At 32.8% G+C, this 24,305-nt stretch overlaps 1 protein-coding gene across 1 annotated transcript; it reads left to right on the plus strand.

Annotated features, from left to right (window-relative positions):
• The first annotated feature begins 371 nt into the window (after nt 1–371).
• LOC140815550 (uncharacterized) lies at nt 372–1,382 on the plus strand. The gene is made up of 2 exons (XM_073174629.1): nt 372–671; nt 1,017–1,382. The coding sequence occupies exons 1-2, from the start codon at nt 372–374 to the stop codon at nt 1,380–1,382; spliced, it is 666 nt and encodes a 221-aa protein (XP_073030730.1).
• The last annotated feature ends 22,923 nt before the right edge of the window (nt 1,383–24,305 follow it).

Raw genomic sequence — 24,305 nt, forward strand, 5'->3', positions numbered from 1 at the left:
TTCGAGCAGAGCAGACTTCTAACGAGTAGCTATAGAAGTGGATGCAGAGGGACGAGACTAAGGGCCAGACACTAGATACATTTGTGGACGGAATAGTCAGATATAGGGACCGCCTATGGGATCCTGACAGTGATTCCGTTCGAGCAGATATCTTGTGTGAGGCCCACAGCACCCCGTACTCCATCCTCCCAAGGACTACGAAGATGTATAAGCATCTGCAGGCTCTTTATTGGTGGCCGGGCATGAAGCGAGATATTCTGCGATTCGTCTCCGAGTGTTTGACTTGTCAGCAGGTCAAGGCAGAGCATCAGAGACCTGTAGGGAAGCTGAGACCACTCCCTATTTCCGAGTGGAAATGAGAGAATATCACTATGTATTTTGTGACAAGGCTTCCGAGGACCAATGGAGGATTCATTGCCATATGGGTGATTGTTGACCGGCTCACTAAATCAGCTCATTTGTTACCGATCAGGAAGACATTCACAATTACTCAGTACGCAGATCTGTACATCATAGAGATAGTCAGACTGGATGGGATTCCAGTGTACATCGTGTCAGACAGGGATCCAAGATTCACGTATGCATTCTGGAAGAGTCTCCATCAGGCGTTGGGTAGGAAGCTACTATTCAATATTGATTTTCATCCTCAGACAGACGAACAGTCAGAGAGGGTAATTAAGATTCTAGATGGCCTACTCTGAGCTTGTATGATCGACTTCCAGGGCAGTTGGGAGCCGAAGTTATCTCTTGTAGAGTTAACATAAAACAACAATTATCGAGAATCGATCAGTATGGCTACATAAGAGGCACTTTATGGGAGGAAGTGTATGTCGCCAGTTTATTGGGATGAGGTAGAAGAGCGAGCAGAATTGTGTCCGAACATTGTCAGACAGACAGCGGAGTTAGTAGGCAGGATTCGAGACAGGATGAAGACTGCACAGAGCCGTCAGAAGAGTTATGCAGATCGGAGGCGGCGAGATTTTGAGTTCGCAGTAGGAGATCATATTTTTGTGAAGGTCTCACCGATGAAGGGTGTGACGAGGTTCGGGAAGATGGGCATGCTCAGCCCTAGATTCATCAAACCCTTTGAGATCCTAGAGAGAGTGGGGACACTTGCTTACAGAGCCGCATTACCGCCGAATCTGACGGGAGTTCATAATGTGTTCCACGTCTCCATGCTGCAGAAGTACATGTCAAATTCTTCGCATGTGCTAAACTATGAGCCACTTCAGCTGACACCGCACCTATCTTTTGATGAGAGACCCACTCAAAAATTAGACAGACAGGAGAAGAGGCTTCAGAACAAGTTGATCTGGATGATCAAGGTCAAGTGGCTGAATCATTCTGAGGAGAGGCTACTTGGGATACCGAAACCGAGATGAGGACTCGCTACCCGGAGTTATTTGGTACGTTCTAAATTTCGAGGACAAAATTTTACTTAAGGGGGAAGAGTTGTATGTCCTGGAATTTAATTCACGTAACCTGAATGCATGCAATATATTATTTTATTTAATTATGTGTTTAGTTATTTTATGCATTTGTGCATAATTATTGCAATAATATGATTTATTTCATGAAATTTTTAAAGTTCATGCACTTTGATTTTTAAGTTGCATTTCGCGCTCGAACGAGGAATGGAGACCGGGGAATTATTAGGAAAATTATTATTTTTAATTAATATAAGATGTTTTAAATATATTTTTCAATAAATGGGCTTTGATGAGTATTTTTAACCGTCAGAGCATATTTTTCAGTTGTACACAAATTTTATCGAAATGAAGGACTTTTTAAGGGTTCGGGTAATATTTTCAGAAACTTACCAAAACGAAATATTTTTCGAGTGTGTGTTTGTACTTAATGGGCCTAATTTTAAGCTTAATGAGCTCCCAACCCATTTTCTACCCTTTAATTTATACTATGGCCCATTAACAGTTTATTTAAACTTAAATCTAGCACCTACTTAACCCTATACCTTAATATTTCTCCCCACCAGCCGACACCCCCTTCATTCAAAAATATCCTCTCGGTTTCAGCACCTCCATAGCAGCAAGCTTCGGCCATTTCATTTTCTTGCAAGACAAATTTCTCCGACGCTTTCCCGGCACTCGTTCTTCGACGTTCTTGCGTAGAATTCATCAAGGCATGCTTTATATCACCTCTTTACTCATCACTCAAGTTTTATATGCTGATGAATGTGGTTATGCATGAAAACTTTCGATCCAGCCTTGTACATGAAGAATTTTCGATTTTTTACATATGTTCTTGCATTTCCTTGATCGCTACTCACTATTTCCTTGATATTGTTGCAAGGAGTGTGATGAAACTTAAAATTAATATTTTATTATATGTTAAAACCTGCATTTAAAAATTTAATTTTCATTAAAATTATAAAATTATTTTATTTTAGTATTGTTTGTTTATATTTAAATGTCTTAATAAATATGTTTTATTTTCATGTTTTCTATGTGTTGGTAAAATAATGATAACTCAAGCTACAAAATTCAAATGGAGGTGATTCAAACATGTTTGGAATCCTTGAGAATTTATCTACAACTTTGCAGAGACATGATTGCCTAAAAAGTTCATTAAGATGATCAAATTGTGCAAATATCAAAAGGAGGACAGATTTACTTTTACTATGACCACCTTATAGTAACAAAATCATAAATAATTCAATAGTTAACCAAATTAGGTGAACCAAATGACCAAATTCATCTACAGACAATTCCCTACATGTTTGCTTTTTTGAGCAAAGTCAAATCGGAGAATAAAGTCGTGGAACATAGCCTTGAAAGAAGGGTCATGGAATTGAAGTTGGAAGAGATAAAACTACTATTACAACTACATGGCATTAATAAAATTTTTGACCCTTTCTCTCATTTGGCCTATAAATAGAGGCCTTGTGCTAGCTTGAGAATAATTCTATCTCATGGTAAAATATAGTGTGTAAGTTCCAAAATAATTTTTTCATTTTCCCAACTATGAGTGATGATTTTAGTGTTGATCAAAAGTAAGCTCATGGCAAGCTAAATCTATTATGTCAAGGTGAAGAGGATGAATTTTTTCTGAAGTAAAAGTGTTTATATTTTTTATATTCTTTCTTTATTTCTTTTCATGTAGCTAATTTTTTTTATTGTAGGTATAAAATGAATTATTTGTTGTTATCAATTTACATCAAATGTTTGATACCATTGAAGTGGTTATCTTGATTTGTTGTTTAATTTTGATACAATAAATATTTCATCAATTAAATACATACATATATATATATATATACAATAAATATTTCATCAATTACATATATATATATATAATTATATCATATAATTCATTTAGACGATAGCGTGGCTCTGCCGATTGTTCTAAATGTGATATTATGATTTAATATTAAAATCTAACAATCTAACATTTACTTTATCGCAACTAACTTTTATTTTTTGCATCTAACTTTTACTTTCCCGTAACTAACTTTTATTTTTCTCATTTTAACTTTTAATTACCGCAACTAACTTTTACTTTACCACAACTAACTTGTTAAACCATATATTTCATTTAGGAAATAGCGAGGCTCTGCTGGTATTTGTAAATGAAATATAATGATTTAATTTGATATTAACTTTATGCAATTATATATTTATATAGTTATATATATATACATATATAATCATAGTATCATATATAAAATATCGGTTAATTCGGTATTTTCTATAGTGGGAACTATATTACATTATGTGTGTGTTTAAATATTTAATTTTCTTGGAACCATTATTTATGGTGGTTTCCTTTGTCGTACTTTTAGTTAAACAATATTATATAAACCAAGAATATATCCTTGAGCCTTGAATAAATTTATAATTTGTAAACTTCATTCTTGCATTTGGTAATTTATAAATTAATAAATTTAAACTTAAAATAACCTCTCTGTGGATCGATCTCGTACTTACGAAATATATTACTTGCAGACAACCTACGCTGAGGTGAATTATAATTTAAGTAGTAGCAAGTTTTTGGCGCCGTTGCCGGGTAGGTATAAATTAAGTTTACATTTGTCATTTATGTTTTATTTATAATTATTGTGTTATTTTTACTTTTATGACTGTTTGGAGTCGTAAAAAAAGTTGTAGACTTATTCGAGTATGTGAAAATAATTTAAACATGAATGATAATTTTAATAATCAAGATAATGATAATAATAATAATAATAATAATCAAGAAAATGATCAATTAAGAACACTTAGGCACCATATGAACCCTATTAGAACTAGTGTTCCATCTTGTTTAGTTTTTCGGCATCTAATTTCAACTTTAAACCTCAAATTATTCAACTTTTACCAAATTTTCATGGCTTAGATTCTGAAAATCAATATTTACATCTAAGAGAATTTGAGGAAGTTTGTAACACTAATAGTGATCAAAATTGTAGCATGGATATATTTCGATTAAAGCTTTTCGCTTTTCTTTAAAAGATAAAGCTAAAACATTGCTAAAAAATTTGAGATCAATTCAATAAGATCATGGGAAGAAATGCAACAACAATTTTTCAAAAAAGTTTTCCCTTCACAAGAACAAATTCTTTTAAAAGATAAATTACAACTTTTTCTCAAAAACAAGGAGAAAAATTTTATCAATCTTGGCATAGATATAAAGAATTATTTAATACATACCCACATCATGGTTTTGAAATATGGAGAATAGTTTCTCACTTTTATGAAGGTCTAACACCTAAAGATAGGCAAATGATAGAATTTATATGTAATGGAACTTTTGAAAATAAATACCCAAATGAAGCTATGGAATATTTGGATTCATTAGCAGAAAATGCTCAAAATTAGGATAATATAGGCACAATTGAACCACCAACAACTAAAATCAATAATTCAAAAAATGGGGGTGATATCTATAATCTTAAAGATGATATATAAATATATATATATATATATATAATATTTATTATATTCAAGCTAAACTTCATCTTTAGCAATGAAAAATTGAGTCATTAGAAATGAAAAGAGTGGTCAATTAAAAAATATTCAAGAAATTGTTTGTCATATATGTGATACACATGATCATGCTACAAAAGGTTGTCTAACATTACCTTCATTTAAAGAATATCTCCATGAAAAAGCAAATTATGTTGACAATTATAAAAAACCAATATTAGATCCCTTTTCACCATCATATAATCCTGGATGGAAAAATCATCCTAATTTTAGTTGGAGGAATGATAATAATGCACAACCCTTACTACAATATTTTCAAAATAACCAAAATCAAGGTGTATTCCCTATGTTAAACTTCCAAGAAAAAACTTTGAAGACGTAATTCGTGCGTTTATCCAAAAGCAAGAGTCTATAAATATTCAAAACAATCAATCTATGAATGATTTGAAAGAAACTCTTGCAAAATTTGCATCTACACTTAATATTCATGAAAAAGGAAAATTTCCATCTCAACCTCAACTCAATCCTAATAATCAAAATCAAGAATTAAATAATTATAAAATTGATCAAATAAAATCTGTTATTACCCTTAGAAGCCGTAAAATAGTTAATGATCCATATAGCAATGAAAACAAGGATCATTTAAAATCAAAGAGTAAGGATGATACTCCTGATACTTTTGAGAATGATGATACCTTAAATTCTAAGAATAATATGGTGAATGATAAATCATCTGAAATACTAAATGAGTCAAATAAACCTCCACCGTTTCCTCATACATTAACAAATCATAAAAAACAAAAAAGCAATTCTCATATCTTTGAAGTTTTTAAACAAGTAAAGATAAATATTCCATTATTAGATGCCATTAAACAAGTACCTTCCTATACGACTTATGTACCGTGAAGAGAAAATTGCATGTGAAGAAGAAAGCATTCTTGGCTGAACAAATAAGTTATATTCTTCAAAATAATTTTAGTTTAAAATTAAAGATCCTGATTTTCCAACAATTTCATGTTTTATTGGAGAAAATAAAATTTAAAAAGCTTTGTTAGATTTGGGAGCAAGTGTGAATTTACTTTCTTATTAGTTTATGAAAAACTTAATTTAGGAGAATTAAAACCCAATTTTGTTACTCTTTTACGGGCGTATAGGTCAATCAAAATACCTAGAGGTATTGTAGAAGATGTGTTGGTTCAAGTTGATAAATTTATATATCTTGTAGATTTTATTGTTTTAGATACACAACCAATAGTACATAATGAAATTCCAGTAATATTGGGACGATCATTTCTAGCAACTTAAAATGCTTTAATTAATTATCGAAATTGATTAATGAAATTGTCTTTTGGAAATATGACTCTAGAACTTAATGTGTTCAATTTATGTAAATAACCATTATTAATGAAAATGAATATGAAAATGAAATTGAAACAATTATTGAAGAAAATATACAAGAAAAAAATTTAAATCAACAATATGAAGTTTTTTCAATAGAAAGTTTTGAATCTGAAAATAATTTTAAAGAAGATGATAATACAAAACTTGAATTAAAAATTTTACCATTAGAATTAAAATATGTACTTCTTGGTGAAAATAAAACAGTCCCTCTTGTAATTTCCTCTATTAGTTTACCAAATCAAGAAGAAGATTTAATTAAATTACTTAAAAAATATAAAAATTCAGTTGGATGGACTTTGAAAGATATAAAAGGTATAAATCCTTTAATTTGTACACATAAAATTCACTTGGAAGAAAATGCTAAAACAAATCAACAACCACAAAGAAGGTTAAATCCACATATGAAGGAAGTTGTTAAGAATGAAGTACTAAAACTATTATATGCTGGAATTATCTATCAAATCTCAGATAGTAAATGATTAAGTCCAACACAAGTAGTACCTAAAGAGTCATGCATCACTGTTATAAAAAATGAAAAAAGAGAGTTATTACAAGCTAGGATTCCATCTGGTTGACGTATGTGTATTCATTATAGAAAACTATATAATGCAACTCGAAAAGATCATTTCCCACTACCATTTTAGATCAAATTCTAGAAAAAGTAGCAGGTAATTCTTATTACTGTTTTCTTGATGGGTGTTCGGGGTATTATCAAATACTTATATCATTAGAAGATCAGGAAAAAACTACATTCACTTGCCCTTTTGGAACTTTTGCATTTAAAAGAATGTCATTTGGTTTATGTAATGATTCGGATACTTTTCAAAGATGCATGTTAAGTATTTTCAGTGATATGATTGAAGAATTTGTAGAAGTTTTTATGGATGATATAACTGTTTTTGGAAACTCATTTTGAAAATTGTTTTAAAAACCTAGAAGAAGTATTAAAAAGATGTCAAGTAAAAAAATCTAGTTTTAAATTGGGAAAAATGTCATTATATGGTTAAATATGAGATTTTTTTAGTACATGTAATATCTGAAAAAGGAATTGAAGTTGATAAAGCCAAAGTTGATGTTATTGCTAATTTAACATCCCCAAAAACGGTTAAAGAAGTTTGATCATTCTTGGGTCCTGCAGGATTTTGTAGAAGGTTTATAAAAAACTTCAGTATAATATCTAAACAAATTTCAAATCTTTTATCAAAAGATCCACAATTTGAATAGACTCATAAATGTGAAAATGCTTTTAAAAAATTAATTAATCTTTTAATTATGTCACCTATTTTACGACCTCCATATTGGTCTTTACCATTTTAATTAATGTGTGATACAAGTGATTATGCTATAGGAGCTGTGTTAGGACAAAGAAAAGAAGGAAAACATTATGCAATTTATAATGCTAGTAGAACATTAAATAGTGCTCAAATAAATTATTCAGCTACTGAAAAAGAATTACTTTCAGTAGTATTTGCATTAGATAAGTTTCGATCTTATTTAATTGGTTCTACTAATATTGTTTACACTGATCATTCTGTCGTAAAATATTTATCAAATAAACAAGATGATAAGCCAAGATTAATATAATGGATTTTATTGTTACAAGAATTTTATATTATAATTAAAGATAAAAAAGAAAAGAAAATGTCATAGCTGATCATTTATCTAGAATAATGACTGAATCATCGCATAGTGAAATACCAAAAAATGAATATTTTCCAAATGATCAGTTGTTTTATGCTACTATTATGCCATGGTTTGCTAACATTGTTAATTTTCTTGTGACAAATAAAATGCCCTCTCATTGGAATTCACAGGATAAGAATAAATTCTTGATAGAAGTTAAAATTTTTTATTGGGATGATCCTTACTTGTTAAGTATTATAATGGGATGTATAATAACTATCTTGTTCTTCGGTATAATATCAAGAATTGTCCTGACCAAATTTTTCGACGATTATTAACCGACAATGAAGCAAGTAACGTTATTAAATTTTGTCATTCTGAAGCATGTAGAGGTCATTTTTCATCCAATAACACAATTACAAAAATCTTATAATGTGGATTTTATTGGTCGTCTATATTCAAAGATACACATTTATTTTGCAAATCTTGTGAAAACTGTGAGAAGATGGGATCAATTTCAAAACGAAACATGATCCTTTAAATCCAATCATAATTATTGAAATATTTGATAGTTGGGGGATAGAATTTATGGGTCCATTTCCATTATCTTTTGGATTTACCTACATTTTAGTCGTTGTTGATTATGTTTCAAAATGGATTGGAACAATTGCATGTAGAAGTAATGATCATAAAGTTGATATAAATTAAAATATTTTTAGCCGATTTGGAATACCTAGAGCAATAATTAGTGATGGGAGAAGTCATTTTATAAATAAATCATTTTCTTATTTGTTAGGAAAATATGACATTACACATAAAATTTCTACTCCATATCATCCTCAATGTAAGGGTCAAGTTGAACTTGCAAATAGAGAAATAAAAAAAATTTAGATAAAAAACAATTAATCCAACTCGAAATTATTGGTCTTTAACATTAACTGATGCATTATGGGCATATATAACTTCATTTAAAATATCATTAGGGATGTCACAATATATGTTAGTTTTTGGTAAGCATTGTCATTTAACAGTTGAACTTGAACATAGAGCTTATTAGGCAATTAAAGCATTTAATATTAATCTAGATGATGCATCTAAATTAAGAAAATTGCAATTAAATGAACTTGAAGAATAAAGAAATGAAGCATATGAAAATTCAAAGATTTATAAAGATAGAACTACATCCTTTCATGATAAAAAAATATTATGAGAAAGTCATTTGAAATTGGACAAAAAAAATTAAACTTCATAATTCTCGTTTGCATTTATTCTAGGAAAACTAAGATCGAGGTGGTCAGGACCATTTATAGTTAAATTTGTTTATCCTCGTGGTGCTGTTGATATTGAAAATCCTAAAAATAATGATGTGTTTAAAGTTAACGGGCAAAGACTTAAGTCTTTTTATGGAAAATGAAATTCTTAATGATTAGTTTATGCCTTTACATGATCCACAATAGTTGTTTGATATATTTTTTTTTTCTGTTTTTGCATATTTTAGTTCATTTCCTGGTTAAGTGGCGGATAACGGTACTCTGTGACTGCTAAGTCGGTTTTTTTTTTTTCAGTTTCCCCAAAATAATTGAAATATACTTATATATATATATAATAATAGAAGTAATAATAATATGGATGTGTGTATTATGAATCTTATATATATACACACACAATTTAGTCTTGGGAATTTGACGTTAAAAGATCATGTTTGCCAATTTAAGAAAATTGAATGAGAAGCATATCCTCGACTCATAGAAGCCGTTGAAGCCGTTACTGAACATAAAATCAGAAGAAGATGTGAGCCACAATCACAAATACACTGTATATATGTGTTTTAATTTATTGTCATTTTTATTTTCTTTTATTAATAATAATATCTGTTGAGGATCGAAGTTGAGTTTAGAGGGGGGTGAATAAACTCTACTCGTTTTTCTTTCTCTTCTGATGAGGTACGAAAATCCTGTTAGAGATAGTAGTTTATCTTGTACGTATACTTTCACCTAGATTACAATAAAACGTGCGGAAATAATCTGATGAAGTAATTGAAAGACAATAAAAACAGTAGACAACAGTTGTTTATGGAAGTTCGAAGATGAAATCTTCTACGTCTTCCCTTCTTCTGTTTCCAGAAGGTATAACTAAAATACTTTGGAAATTACAGTACAACTCTTGTACACACCCACTTCAGAAGGACTTACACCTCAGCCTACTGAAACTCTTAGTTACTCAACTCACAAAAACGTTGTACAAAATGTTCTGAAAATTCTCTTTTCAGATCACAAACTCTTCCTGATAAGGTATAAGTGATATAAAGATTGTGAAGAGTGTAAGAATCAGTAGCACAAGATGATCTTCAAAAGATCAGATATTAGCTATGAAGCGTGTGCTACTTTTCTTTGTGTTGAACTTTAAATACTCAAGGAATTTTGAGATTTGTCGTATAAGTGAAAATAGGCTTTGATCCTTGATGTTATGCGCAAGTGTTGTCGTATAAGGATTTGTTCCATGTATATATAAGCGAGTGAGTTCAACGTTCATAATCAGAGGATGTCTCCAGATAACTGATACAATCAGCTTTATTACCAAAAGAGGTTCCTGCAGAAAAGCTATAAAACAATCAGTCTTGTTTTATACTTAATTGGGTAAAGTGCATTAAATGACTCCGTATAGTATTTAATGCTGCAATTAATACTAGTACTAGGAACTTTTAACGGTAACAATTAAGGTAGTAACGTTAGGCAACGTCCTATACTGGTTCTGTATTACTATCCTTTCTACTGCTTTAGTTTTACTGGACCAGTAGCTTTTGATAAATTAGTCTACTGTTCTAGTCTGCTGGTTTTAGTTAACATCGCCACAACAAAATTCATGTCTAACAATTTCCCCCTTTGTGGTGATGCCAAAACCTAAACAGTAGAAAAGCGTTAAATAAAGTAGATAATCATTAAGCAAAAAGGATAATGTCAATAAAGTATCAAATTAAATAATCAATCAGTTTCAATATCCCTGTAGATGACTTCTTCATTCTGAGGATCTTGAAGTATTCTGTTTGAAGGTTCAGCTTCAGCTTCTGATTGCCTAGTTTCTGCTGGATCTCTTCTATCTTCCCCCTTTTTGGCATTAGCGGCAACTACATGGGCCAAGAGATCATTCATTCTTCCAGATAGGTTCTGAATGCCATTGGTTAGCATCTCTAGATACGGAGCTTGAGAAGAGACGCGATCATTCAGTGTAGTGAGAGATTGATTTTAAGAATCAATCTTGGTATCCATAAGTTCCAAGGAATTGGAAAATGATCGAAAGAGATCATCATGCTCGGTGATTCGGTTGAGTATATCAATTTGAGCAAGTATGATGTTACTGTGATTTCTCGATATAGCCTGTCTGAAAACGATGGTTTCAGCATACATCTTGTCCATGCTTTCCGCCGTGTTGTAAATGTATTTGCCAATGCGTTCTCTGAAAGTTTGAGCACCAGTGAATTCTGAAAGGCTTTCACAGGACATTCGTTTGACTAAATCAGACACGTTGTTGAGTTCCCGTTGCAGGGTCTCAATCTGAAATTCCAAGTTGAATGCATCTGATTCTGGGGAGGAAGTTCGCTCAAGCATGCGTTGCTTAATCTCATCAATACGAGAGTTCGTCTGAGTTAGAACAGGATGAGAGATAGTCAACGCAGTAGAAACGAGATTAGTGTCCATCAAAGCAGTAGAAGGACCAGGGTCTGCTGAGCGTTCTTCTGGAAGAGTAGAGACAGTGGGTTCAGCAGCAACCAGGGGAGGAGCAATTTCTTCAGCGGGAATGGCCAAGTCAGAGGCCAAATTCTCTTCCGTTGGTGCAATGACAGCAGGTGAGATCTGATGGTTCTGCAGTTGAAGGTGCAGAAGGCTGATTCAGAAGAGTATACATTTCTGCTTGATGAGCAGCAGAAAATTTCTCTAAATTTGGCAAGAGAGAAGTAGCATCTGGTTCTGCCATATGTTGCACTGGGGTCAGGAGAAAGAGAAGGTGGCAATGAAGTAGCCGGTGCTGCTTCCTGAGTAGGTAGAGACCGTTGGAACAATCGACTCAATGACTTCTTCAACCGAAGCCAGTTCATGTACAAATAACTGAGACGATGACGGAATGGGCCTTGTTGGAGAAGCAGGAGTACTGAGAGAAGAAGCCTTTGGGGAGGCTGTAGTCCTTTCCTCAACTGTCTGAATCTGATGAAAGTCTGGAACAAGGCCGACGTGATATACAATATGCTCGCCAAAGCCCTGTTCTTGAGCAAGAAGTTGCTCACGCATCTGTTTTAACTTGTCAGAAAGAATCAAAATAACATTTTGATCCTGAACAGCAGTAGGAACAGTAGGATCAAAATTCGATTCAAGAACTTTCATAACCGATTCTAGCTTCTGACATTTCAGCTGATCGAGGATGAAACTCCTTCTGCGCAAGGCCTCGATGATATTTTCAGTTTTTGCAAGCTGAAAAATTTTCTTCTCTGCGTTCATCATTTTTGCATAGGTTCCTTTTGACTTGAAGTAACCAAAAGAATGGAAAAGTCGGACCGTGTGCCACTCATCAAAAAATTCATGTCATCATTTGCAGAGTTTTCGATTTCTGCCAGATGAAGATCAACACCGGTCGTTACAGTTGTTTTGAGTCCAAAAACTGGTGGTTCTTCGATCATTTTTCCATTGCCTTTATCTGATGATGAAATAGGCAAGATGGGTCGGAATGTAGAAGACCCGCTTGTTGATTCTCGAATTACTATTCCAGACGATGGCTTGAAAACAAAAGCAGTAGATGGTGCTGGAATAGATGCAGTAGCTTGTACAGAAGTAGCAGCAGTGGGTCGAACAGAAGAATCACTTCTGGAAATACCTGTCTGATAGGTACTTTCTCAATCTCAGACAGTGCTGCTGTCTTCTTGATCTTAAGAACGGTGCGAGCTTTCTTCTTGGTTGTTGTTGGTACGGTTGGTTGAATAGCAGCAGCAGACTCTTCTGATGCTGTTTTGTCCGAATCAGTCGAAATGATCACTCTTTTCCTTTTAATTTTCCTTTTGAGGTTTTTGAATCCTCAGAAGCAGTTTCCCCAATCTCCTTTTTCAAGGCGACAAACTCAGCCACGGTTGGCTTAGGCCTTAAAGCGAGTACGTTCTCAGCATCAATCATGGATACTGAAGCAACATCTTGATCACTGGTAAAGGCGAAACCAGCATCCTTGAGCATTGCGCTGATTTGAACAGCGAATCCAGAACTTTTTCTGTCAACCATATCTTTCATGATTCTGAAGAGGAAACGACTCCAGTCCACTTTGATTCCCTTAGTGATGGTAGTCATCACCTGAACTTTCTCCTTAGTAAACTTGTCGAAAGTTCCGGCTTTGATTAAAATGGCTTTTGCCACAATATCGGCCAGAATTTGATATTCCATTTTGAGTAATTTCTTGTGACAAGAAGGAGACAGCTCTTCTCCAGAGGCTGAGAAAGAACTGAGCGCAATTGACATATCTATCTTGGAGATATCAGATAGTTCAGAAATACCTGAGAGTGGGAGGAGAAAGGTCGCTCCCAAAAGTGTGGCATCAATGGAGATGGATGCATCTCCTTGAGAATGAACAATCTTTCCATCATGTACTGTCGCTTTAGCGTAAAAATCCATGAGAGCATTTTTGTAAATAACAGCTGGTGCTTCCAGGAATTTTCTAAGTCCTGATTTCTCAATGTCTTGAAACATTTTTACGAGATTCTCATCCTTGACGTTGAGAACAGAAGCAAAATTTACTTGATATGCGTTGAGAATGTATGCGCCGGCCCATTTTTGTATGAAGATAGAATCAGATACAGTTTGCAGTATTTAGAGATGATGGAGAGAAAGCAGTAGCTGAATAACAATAGTTATGGAACAGTAAAGATGAAAAGGTGAAATTTAGAATAAATATACAGCCGTCAAATAAACATAAAGACACGTGTCAGTAGTGTTTTTGGTTGAGTGTTTGAAAAGATTTGCAGAAATTGTCAGAGATACGAATGATTTTAAAATTTGAAAAAGACGGGCTGTCCAGACGGTTACTAAAAAAAAATCAGAAGAAGATTTGTCGTTTTATGATAACGTCTGCTGGAAGTTTCAGGGTGCTGAAATATTTGAGCACGTTGACAAAACCAGCAGACTCGTAGTTTTATCGAAAAGACAAACATTCCATCTGTTTTCTGAAAAAGGTGTCAAAATCTTAGTATGACTAAGATACTGTCCCCCTCTCGGTAAATGCAACTAATAAGTGGTCATTAAAGCGACAAGTGACTCTTGGCAATCTCTCAATATGAACCGTTGAAAATGAACAGTCGCAAGAGTCTTTGTTTCTTCTATAAATACCTGCACAACTTGAACAAAGTTAAACAAACATAATCTACAATGAAAACTCAAGTTAAAAGAGAGTTAGTCTGATCCAGGAGCCGAAGAAATGTTCAGAAGGAGGTTTGGGGATATCATTCTTTACGTAATGATCCTTGAAACAAACTCCTGGAGTTGTAATGTCCACAGTCAAACAGATCTGTTGCTTCCATTTATATTGAAATGTAGCATCGATTCCTTCCAGAAGCATGCTAATGCGATTAGAGAGTGCTGGTTGATCGATGATGCTGATATCATCTATGATGCCCTGTAAGGCATCTAATAATACATTAGTGCTGACAAGACCAAAGCTTGCTAGATTCTTTCTAGGCCTTAAGCTTGCTGGAATCTCTATTCCTGTTGAAGTACTTTGCAAACAAGCTGCAGGGTGCTCATATTACTGAAGACAAAAGCTAAATGTAACGCTTCTGGTTAAAGAGCATTTGTAGATCTACTGCTTTTATTTCTGCATCGTGTAGTGTACTGAAATGGTTTCTAATAAATTTCAGTTTTACGTACTTTACCTCCCCTTCTGCTTTTCTGCAAATGTCTTACTGTTAGTTAAACACGATAAATAACCGAGTAATCATAAAAGATAAACCAAGATAACAGATAATAATTAAGTTAAATCTATCAAACCAAGAGAGTTACGAAAGTAAGAAAACTTATTTTCTGGTAAAGGTTTTGTGAAGATATCTGCTGTTTGTTGATCAGTAGAAACGTATTCCAGACGAATGTTCTTCTTTTGCACACGATCTCTGATGAAATGATGTCTGATGTCTATGTGCTTCGTTCTGGAATGAAGTACTGGATTTTGTGTGATTGCAATTGCACTGGTGTTGTCACAGAATATAGGTGATTCGGAGGCTTGAATCCCATAGTCTCTTAACTGTTGTTGAATCCACAATATCTGAGAGCAGCAGCTTGCAGCAGCAAGATATTCTACTTCTGCAGTAGATGTGGCTATGGAAGTCTGCTTCTTGCTAAACCAGGATATCAGCCTATCACCAAGAAATTGACAAAAACCACTTGTGCTTTTTCGGTCTAGTTTGCAACCTGCATAATCAGAATTTGAATATCCAATAAGATTTAACGATGAATCATTGGGATACCATAAAGCGACATTTTGAGTTCTTTTAAGTACTTCAAATACGTTTAGCAGGCAATATAATGAGATTGTTTGGGGTTAGATTGAAATCTAGCACAAATACAAACAGCAAACATGATATCTGGTCTACTGGCAGTCAGATATAATAATGAACCAATGAGACCGCGATACTGAGTTACCTCTACTGGAATTCCACTTTCATCTTTATCAAGTTTAATAGATGAGCTCATTGGAGTAGATGCAGCAGAGCATGCTTCCATTCCGAACTTTTTCAGAAGCTCCTTGGTGTACTTGGCTTGATTTATAAAAATTACAGTCTCCAGCTGCTTAATCTGTAATCCTAAGAAGAATGTTAATTCTCCCATCATACTCATTTCGAATTTATCCTGCATCAATTTTCCAAACTTTGCACATAATTTGGGGTTAGTTGACCCAAAAATGATATCATCAACATAGATCTGTACTAAAAGAATATGCTTATTCTTGACTAATGTAAACAGAGTTTTGTCTACTGCTCCAATGGTAAAGTCATGATCGATAAGAAACTGTGATAAAGTGTCATAACATGCTCTAGGTGCCTGTTTTAAACCATATAATGCTTTGTGTAATTTAAATACGTGATGAGGTGAGAAATGATCGATAAAACCTGGAGGTTGTTCGACGTAGACTTCTTCCTGTAAAAGACCATTCAGAAAAGCACTTTTCACATCCATTTGATATACTTTGAAATTATTGAAAGCAGCAAAGGCTAAGAATATTCTGATTGCTTCGAGCCTTGCTACTGGTGCGTAGGTCTCATCAAAGTCTATTCCTTCTTCTTGTCTGAAATCTTGAGCTACCAATCTTGCTTTATTTCTCACCACTGTGCCTTCTTCATTGAGTTTGTTTCTAAATACCCACCGAGTTCCAATGACAGATTGGTGAGATGGTCTAGGCACTAGAAACCAAACTTCATTTCGTTTGAATTGATTCAGCTCTTCTTGCATGGCTTCAATACAACTAGGATCAGAAGAGCTTCTTCAATTTTCTTTGGTTCATCCTGAGATATAAAAGCAGCATGCATGTATTCATTAAGCATTTGCCTTCTGGTTCTCAAAGGCGTTGCTGGATTACCAATAACCAATGATGGAGGATGAGATTTTCTCCAGATAAAAGGATTTAAAAGGATATCTTCCTGATTTGATATGTTGAGATTGTTCTCGACGGAACCAGTAGTAGGTTCTTGAGTGTCTTCTGCTGGTATTGGTAGATCCAAAGTCTGTACTTCTGGTTCCACTATCGGAATGTCTGGTTCTGGATTTTGAAGATCCTTGATGTTTTTTTCTACATCATCTTCACTGTCTAGTTCCAAGTGAATCCTGTCTAGACTATTGCCTTAAATTAGATATGTTAGATATTTCAGGAGCACTGCTGTCTTCATCGAAGACAACATGAATCGACTCTTCAACATTAAGAGTTATATTGTTGAAAATTCTAAAGGCTTTGCTTACAGCAGAATAACCAAGAAATAATCCAGCATCTGATTTTGAGTCAAATGCAGTTAAATGATTTTTGCCATTATTTAGTACAAAACATTTGCAACCAAACACATGAAAATAAGATACGTTAGGCTTCTTCCCTTTCCATATTTCATAAGGAGTCTGATTGTGTCTTTTGTTGACCATAGATCTATTTTGCGTGTAACAAGCAGTATTGATAGCTTCAGCCCAGAAGCACTGAGAGATGTCTGCATCTGCTAGCATTGTTCTAGCTGCTTCTTTTAGAGTTCAATTTCTCCTCTCAGCTACTCCGTTTTGTTGAGGTGTTCTGGCAGCTGAATATTCATGATGAATCCCCTGTTCATTCAAATATAACTCAAGATAATTGTTAGTGAACTCAGTACCCTGATCACTTCTGATTTTAATGATGGAAGTAGATTTTTCATTTTGAATCCTTTTCAGAAGCTTGATCAGGAGGCTACTGGTTTGATCTTTTCCTGCGAGAAATATTACCCAAGTGAATCTAGAAAAATCATCAATAACAACAAGAGTATATTTCATTGCCCCTAAGCTCATGATAGGGATTGGACCAAATAGATCCATATGCAGTAGTTCCAGACATCTTGAAGTTGATTTGCTATCTTTGTTCTTGAAACTGGATCTTATCTGTTTCCCAAGCTGACAAGCAGAACAAACATGATTTTTAACAAAATTAATATCAGGTAATCCATCAACTATATTCTGCTTCTTGAGATAATTGATTGACTTGAAATTCAGATGATTCAATTTCTTGTGCCATAGCCAGTGTTTATTGCTAAGAGAGGCAACTAAGCATGTAGGAGTATTGACATGATTTGAGTTCCAAGAGACTCTGTAAGTATTGCCATCTCTCTTTCTAGTTAACACAGTAGTTTCAGTAGAATCTCTAACTATACATGAATGCTTCTGAAAAGCTACAGAATAAGCATTATCACATAGTTGACTAATGCTGATTAGATTGTAACAAAGATTGTCAACTAATAATACATCATTAATAGTTATGTTACCATGGATAATCTTACCTTTACCCATGGTTTTACCTTTTGAGTTGTCTCCAAAAGTTATCTTTGGTCCAGTGCAACTCACTATCTCGGAAAGTAGGTTTTTCTGTCCAGTCATGTGTCTGGAACATCCACTGTCCAGATACCATGTAGAGTTACTGACTTCTGCTTTCTTCTGCTGTTCCTCTCCAAATGTCGAGGTTGAATCATTGTCTGCCATGAGACATTTGACTTCTTCTGCATCACTGTCACTGGAATGACTTTCTGAATCAGATGACTCAGAACTGGAGTCCTGCCCATTTGGATTTGCTTTCTTCAGCAATCATTGCTTTTCGATCTCTTCTGGACTTTTTGTCATTCCTCTTGTGATCCTTTCTCTTCTGGTCATCCTTCTTTGGTTTAGGACAATCAGCAATGAAGTGACCTATCTTTCCACAGTTAAAGCATCCCATATCACCAGATGGTGAATCTTTCTTTAAGTTGCGATTGGGACCCTGATAAGTTCGATGGTTCTTCTTCATGAACCTGGAGAATTTCTTTACAAATAAGGACATAGCATCACTACTGATTTGTTCAGCAGTCTTCTCCAATGTACTTTCAATGATCACAGTAGGTAGTGCTTGAGGTACAACTGTAGCAGCAGTAGAAGAGGTAGTGGCAGTAGCAGTAAAGCAGTAGCAGTAGCAGCAAGAGCCTTGGTAGGTAGGCTTGAAGGCTCTTCTCCACTTCTTACTTCCAATTCGAACTCGTAAGCTTTCAGATCTGCAAATAAGTCGTGCAGTTCCAACTTGTTCAAGTCTTTGGACACTCTCAAAGCCATTGTTTTAACATCCCATTCTCTGGGTAAGGCTCTCATCACCTTGAGGGCTATTTCTCTGTTGCTATGCTCTTTACCCAGAGCTGTTAGCTCATTTACCAGGCTACTGAATCTTTCATCGAACTCGTTTAGAGTTTCACCAGCTCTCATTTTTAGATTTTCGAACTTCTGCATTGCTACAGACAGTTTGTTTTCTTTCGTCTGCTCATTTCCTTCACATATCTGAATGAGCTTTTCCCAAATATCTTTTGCAGTAGAACACATTTTGATCTTGCTAAAGGTGTTCTTGTCGAGAGTTTTATACAATATATCCTTTGCCACATTATCAAGGTTGGCCTTCTTCTTATCTTCACTGGTCCATTCACTTCTTGATTTTTCAACGATCTGCGGTGCACCCTCAGTAACAGCAACAGCTGTGTTAGGCTTTAATATTTTCAATGGACCATCTGTGATGACATACCACATGTCATCATCTTGTGCTGCAAGATGAGCTTGTATTCTGATCTTCCAATCATCGAAATCTTCCTTAGAGAACAAAGGGATCTTGCTGAAGTGTGCCATCTGTTGTAGTTTTTCAAGAACAAGAATGACCCGTTCTGATACCAATTGTTGAGGATCGAAGTTGAGTTTAGAGGGGGGGTGAATAAACTCTACTCGTTTTTCTTTCTCTTCTGATGAGGTACTAAAATCCTGTTAGAGATAGTAGTTTATCTTGTACGTATACTTTCACCTAGATTACAATAAAACGTGCGGAATCAATCTGATGAAGTAATTGAAAGACAATAAAAACAGTAGACAGCAGTTGTTTATGGAAGTTCGAAGATGAAATATTCTACGTCTCTCCTTCTTCTGTTTCCAGAAGGTATAACTAAAAGACTTTGGAAACTACAAGTACAACTCTTGTACACACCCACTTCAGAAGGACTTACACCTCAGCCTACTGAAACTCTTAGTTACTCAACTCACAAAAACGTTATACACAAAGTTTTGAAAAGACTCTTTTCAGATTACAAACTCTTCCTGATAAAGTATAAGTGATGTAAAGATTGTGAAGAGTGTAAGAATCAGTAGCACAAGATGATCTTCAAAAGATCAGATATTAGCTATGAATCGTGTGCTACTTTTCTTTGTGTTGAACTTTAAATACTCAAGGAATTTCGAGATTTGTCGTATAAGTGAAAATAGCTTTGATCCTTGATGTTATGCGCAAGTGTTGTCGTATAAGGATTTGTTCCATGTATATATAAGCGACTGAGTTCAACGTTCATAATCAGAGGATGTCTTCAAATAACTGATACAATCAGCTTTATTACCAAAAGAGGTTCCTGCAGAAAAGCTATAAAACAATCAGTCTTGTTTTATACTTAATTGGGTAAAGTGCATTAAATGACTCCGTATAGTATTTAATGCTGCAATTAATACTAGTACTAGGAACTTTTAACGGTAACAATTAAGGTAGTAACGTTAGGCAACGTCCTCTACTGGTTCTATATTACTATCCTTTCTACTGCTTTAGTTTTACTAGACCAGTAGCTTCTGATAAGTTATTCTACTATTCCGGTCTGCTGGTTTTAGTTAACATCGCCACAACAAAATTCATGTCTAACAATATCTTTTTCAAATATTGACTTTTGTCATGTTACGCTTATAAATACATATGATGTGATCTAAGAATTACATAAAACATATTTCTAAACATGTCAACATCCATGGTAAGTAAAATAAAAAATATTTGTGTATTTTGTGGATCTAGTATATGAAAAGATTCAATTTATGAAGAAGTAGCAGAAAAGCTTGGCATAACACTAGCTAAAAAAAGATTCATTTCGTATATGATGGTGGTGAAGTTGTTCTCATCGTAAAAGTTACGTTGCAAAAGCTGCGCAAACAGGAGGAAGTGAAGTCTTAGGAATTATTCCGATTACCTTAGCTAGTCTTACTGGACCATCAATAGGAGAAGAAATGAAAGTGGACAACGTGTATGAACGAATTACTCAAATTTTTGAACATTCAGATGATTTCATTACTTTGCGAGGAGGTTTCGGTACTTTTGAGGAAATATTTCATACTGTTTGCTGGGCACAATTAAATATCCATCATAAGCCAATTGGTTTGTTAAATGTCAACACTATTATGATAAACTGTTATCGTTTCTTGATGATCTTGTGGAACATGGATTTATTTTTTTAGCTTCACGAAGGATGTTAGTTTCTGCTACAAGAAAAGATGAACTTATTGATATACTGCAACGATTTAGTCATGAACCGGATCCATTCATATCTCAACTTAATTGGCCAACATCCGAGAGTAAGAAAAAAAATTCATGTGATGCTAAACTTGTGATTCAACGGTATGTTTTAATGTTTTTTTAAGGTATGAATAATTTCTTCTTCTTCTCCTCTTAGTTTTTTTTATTATATGAAAATAAAAATACATACTTATATATAGTAATAATAATAATAATTTTTAGTTCAATGTCGAGTAAGGTGTCAATAAAATGCACCTGAGACGCATTAATTCATAAGTATTGGAAAATCACAATACGCTAGATTTTAAGATTCATTATATTCAAATTATTGACTACAAGAAAAATTAGTTTTTCATATGTACCAATTTATGTAGTGTGTGTATATATGTATTATCAATTAGTATAAAATGTATAATAGATGTGTTTATTTATTTATATATATAATTGTGTGTGTTTTCAAATAAAATAATTTCTAAAATTTTTGTGAGAATATAGTTAAAAGATATGGTTTGTATGGTTGTTAACATGTATAATTGAAAGAGTTCTTTTTGTAAAAGTAAAATATATACTCACACATCTTTTGTCAGTAAGTTGTGAGAAATGAGAAAACAATTAATAAAATTTTATTGATTATTAAAAAATGGTTAATTACAAGAATATAATTCCCCTAAAAAAAGGTAGAAAAAAATATTTTTTTTAAAAAGTAAATAAATAACGGAGTGCAAAGTACTTTGTTCATTGTTATTTTTGTTTAAAGATTTGATTGATGTACTATCAATGTTTTAAAAAAAAAGATTTGTTTGTGCTAGATAAGTTTCAAATGTAGTCGGATATATCTGTTATATAAATGTATATGTATATATATATATATATATATATATATATATTATATATATATATATATATATATATATATATATATATATATATACAACACATTTATGGTAGAATATTTGGATAAAAATTTATATTATTGTAAACTTTTGCAGTCTCATTATTAAAAAAAGAGAAAAATAAAGGGGATTTTATTCTTTGTAAATTTTCCTATTTTTTTTCATATTAGTTTATTTAATTATCTTCTTTAATACTTAGCTTTTTTTCAATGAAATTAATTCCAACTCCATGAGTGAAAACTAGCTATTCATTAAATATTTTGACATGAAAGAATATGGCTTTTACAATAAAATTCTTGATATTATACATGTTATGATAGGTGGTGTGAATTATCTTTTTGACTATATTATCATAAAAAAATTAGAAATTTAAAAATTATATATATATATATATATATATATATATATATATATATTGTTACTTTATATATTATGTGAAAATAAGTAGAATAATAAAAACACATCTAATTATATATTATTATATTAAACGGAAAAAAATATATAAATCGGTATATGATTTTGTTTTTAAAATGAATATGTTTGTGTATTTGAATATATAAAAAGAATAAAGAATCTAGGTTGTGATTTTTGGTAAATTTTATTTTATTGAGATAGTGTGGGGGGGTGATGAAACTTAAAATAATAATTTATTATATGTTATAACATGTATTTTAAAATTTAAGTTTCATTAAAATTATAAAATTATGTTATTTTAGTATTGTTTGTTTATATTTAAATGTCTTATTAAATATATTTATTTTCAGGTTTTCTACGTGTTGGTAAAATAATGACAACTCAAGCTAAAAAATTCAAATGGAATTGATTCGAACATGTTTTGAATAATTGAGAAATTATCTACAACTTTGAAAAAGACATGAATGCCTAAAAAGTTCATTACGATGATCAATTGTGCAAATATCAAAAGGAGAACAGATTTACTTTTACTATGATCCAGCACCTTATAGTTCAAAAATCATAAATAATTCAATATTTAACCAAATGAGGTGAATCATATGGCCAAATTCATCTACATGCAATGGCCTACATGTTTGCTGTTTTGAGCAAAGTCAAATTCGGAGATTAAAGTAATGGAACATAGCATTGAAAGAAGGGCCATGAATTGAAGTTGGAAGAGACAAAAACTACTATCACAACTACATGACATTAATAAAAATTTTGACCCTTTCTCTCATTTGGCCTATAAATAGAGGCCTTGTGCTAGCTCGAGAATCATTCTATCCCATTGTAAAATATAGTGTGTGTATAAAAGTTCTAAGTTCCAATATATTTTTCATTTTTCCCAACTATGAGTGATGATTTTAGTGTTGATCAAAAGTAAGCTCATGGCAAGCTAAATCTATTATGTCAAGGTGAAGAGGATGAATTCTTGGTAAAGTAAGATTGTTTATATTTTGTATATTTTTCCTTTATTTCTTTTCATTTAGCTAACATCTTTTTATTGTAGGTATAATAATGAATTATTTGTTGTTATCAATTTGCATCAAATGCTTGATACCATTGAAGTGTTTATCTTGATTTTTGTTTAATTTTGATACAATAAATATTTCCTCAATTACATATATATATATAATTATATCATATATTTCATTTAGACGAGAGCGTGGCACTGCCAGTTGTTCTAAATGCAATATTATGTTATAATATTAACATCTAATAATCTAACATTTACTTTATCGCAACTAACTTTTATTTTTCGAATCTGACTTTTACTTTCCCGCAACTAACTTTTATTTTCCGCAATTAACTTTTATTTTTCGCATCTAACTTTTACTTTATCGCAACTAACTTATTAAATCATATATTTCATTTAGGCAATAGCATGGCTTATGCCGGTTGTTCTAAATGAAATATAATGATTTAATTTAACATTTACATTATGCAATTATATATTTATACTGTTATGTATATAATCATATACTATATATAAAATATCGGTTAATTCGGTATTTTCTATAGTGGGAACTATATTATATTATGTGCGTGTTTAAATATTTAATTTTCTTGGAACAATTATTTATTGTGGTTTCCTTTGTTGTACTTTTAGTTAAACAATATTACATAAACCAAGAATAAATCCTTGAGCCTTGACAAAATTTATAATTTGTAAAATTCATTCTTGCATTTGGTAATTTATAAATTAATAAATTTAAACTTAAAATAATATCTCTGTGGATCGATCTCGTACTTACGAAATATATTAATTGCATGACAGCCTACACTTGGGTGAATTATAATTTAAGTAGTAGCAGGTGGTTGTCATGTGGCGTTGCTGAAGGGTTCCTTTGTAGAGAGTATGCTGTCATTAAGTTGGGAACGAGCTGTAGGTGTTGTACGCTAGGAACCGTGGAAGGCAGCAAGGGGT

Source organism: Primulina eburnea, chromosome 15, assembly GCF_022965805.1.
Source record: "Primulina eburnea isolate SZY01 chromosome 15, ASM2296580v1, whole genome shotgun sequence".
Taxonomy (NCBI): domain Eukaryota; kingdom Viridiplantae; phylum Streptophyta; class Magnoliopsida; order Lamiales; family Gesneriaceae; genus Primulina; species Primulina eburnea.

Excerpts from the sequence above, each read along its gene's own strand:
- LOC140815550 (XM_073174629.1), top strand. The coding sequence starts at position 372 with ATGTATTTTGTGACAAGGCTTCCGAGGACCAATGGAGGATTCATTGCC. Across the intron at positions 672-1,016 it reads CAGACGAACAGTCAGAGAGG|GTCTCACCGATGAAGGGTGT; the intron begins GTAATTAAGATT and ends ATTTTTGTGAAG.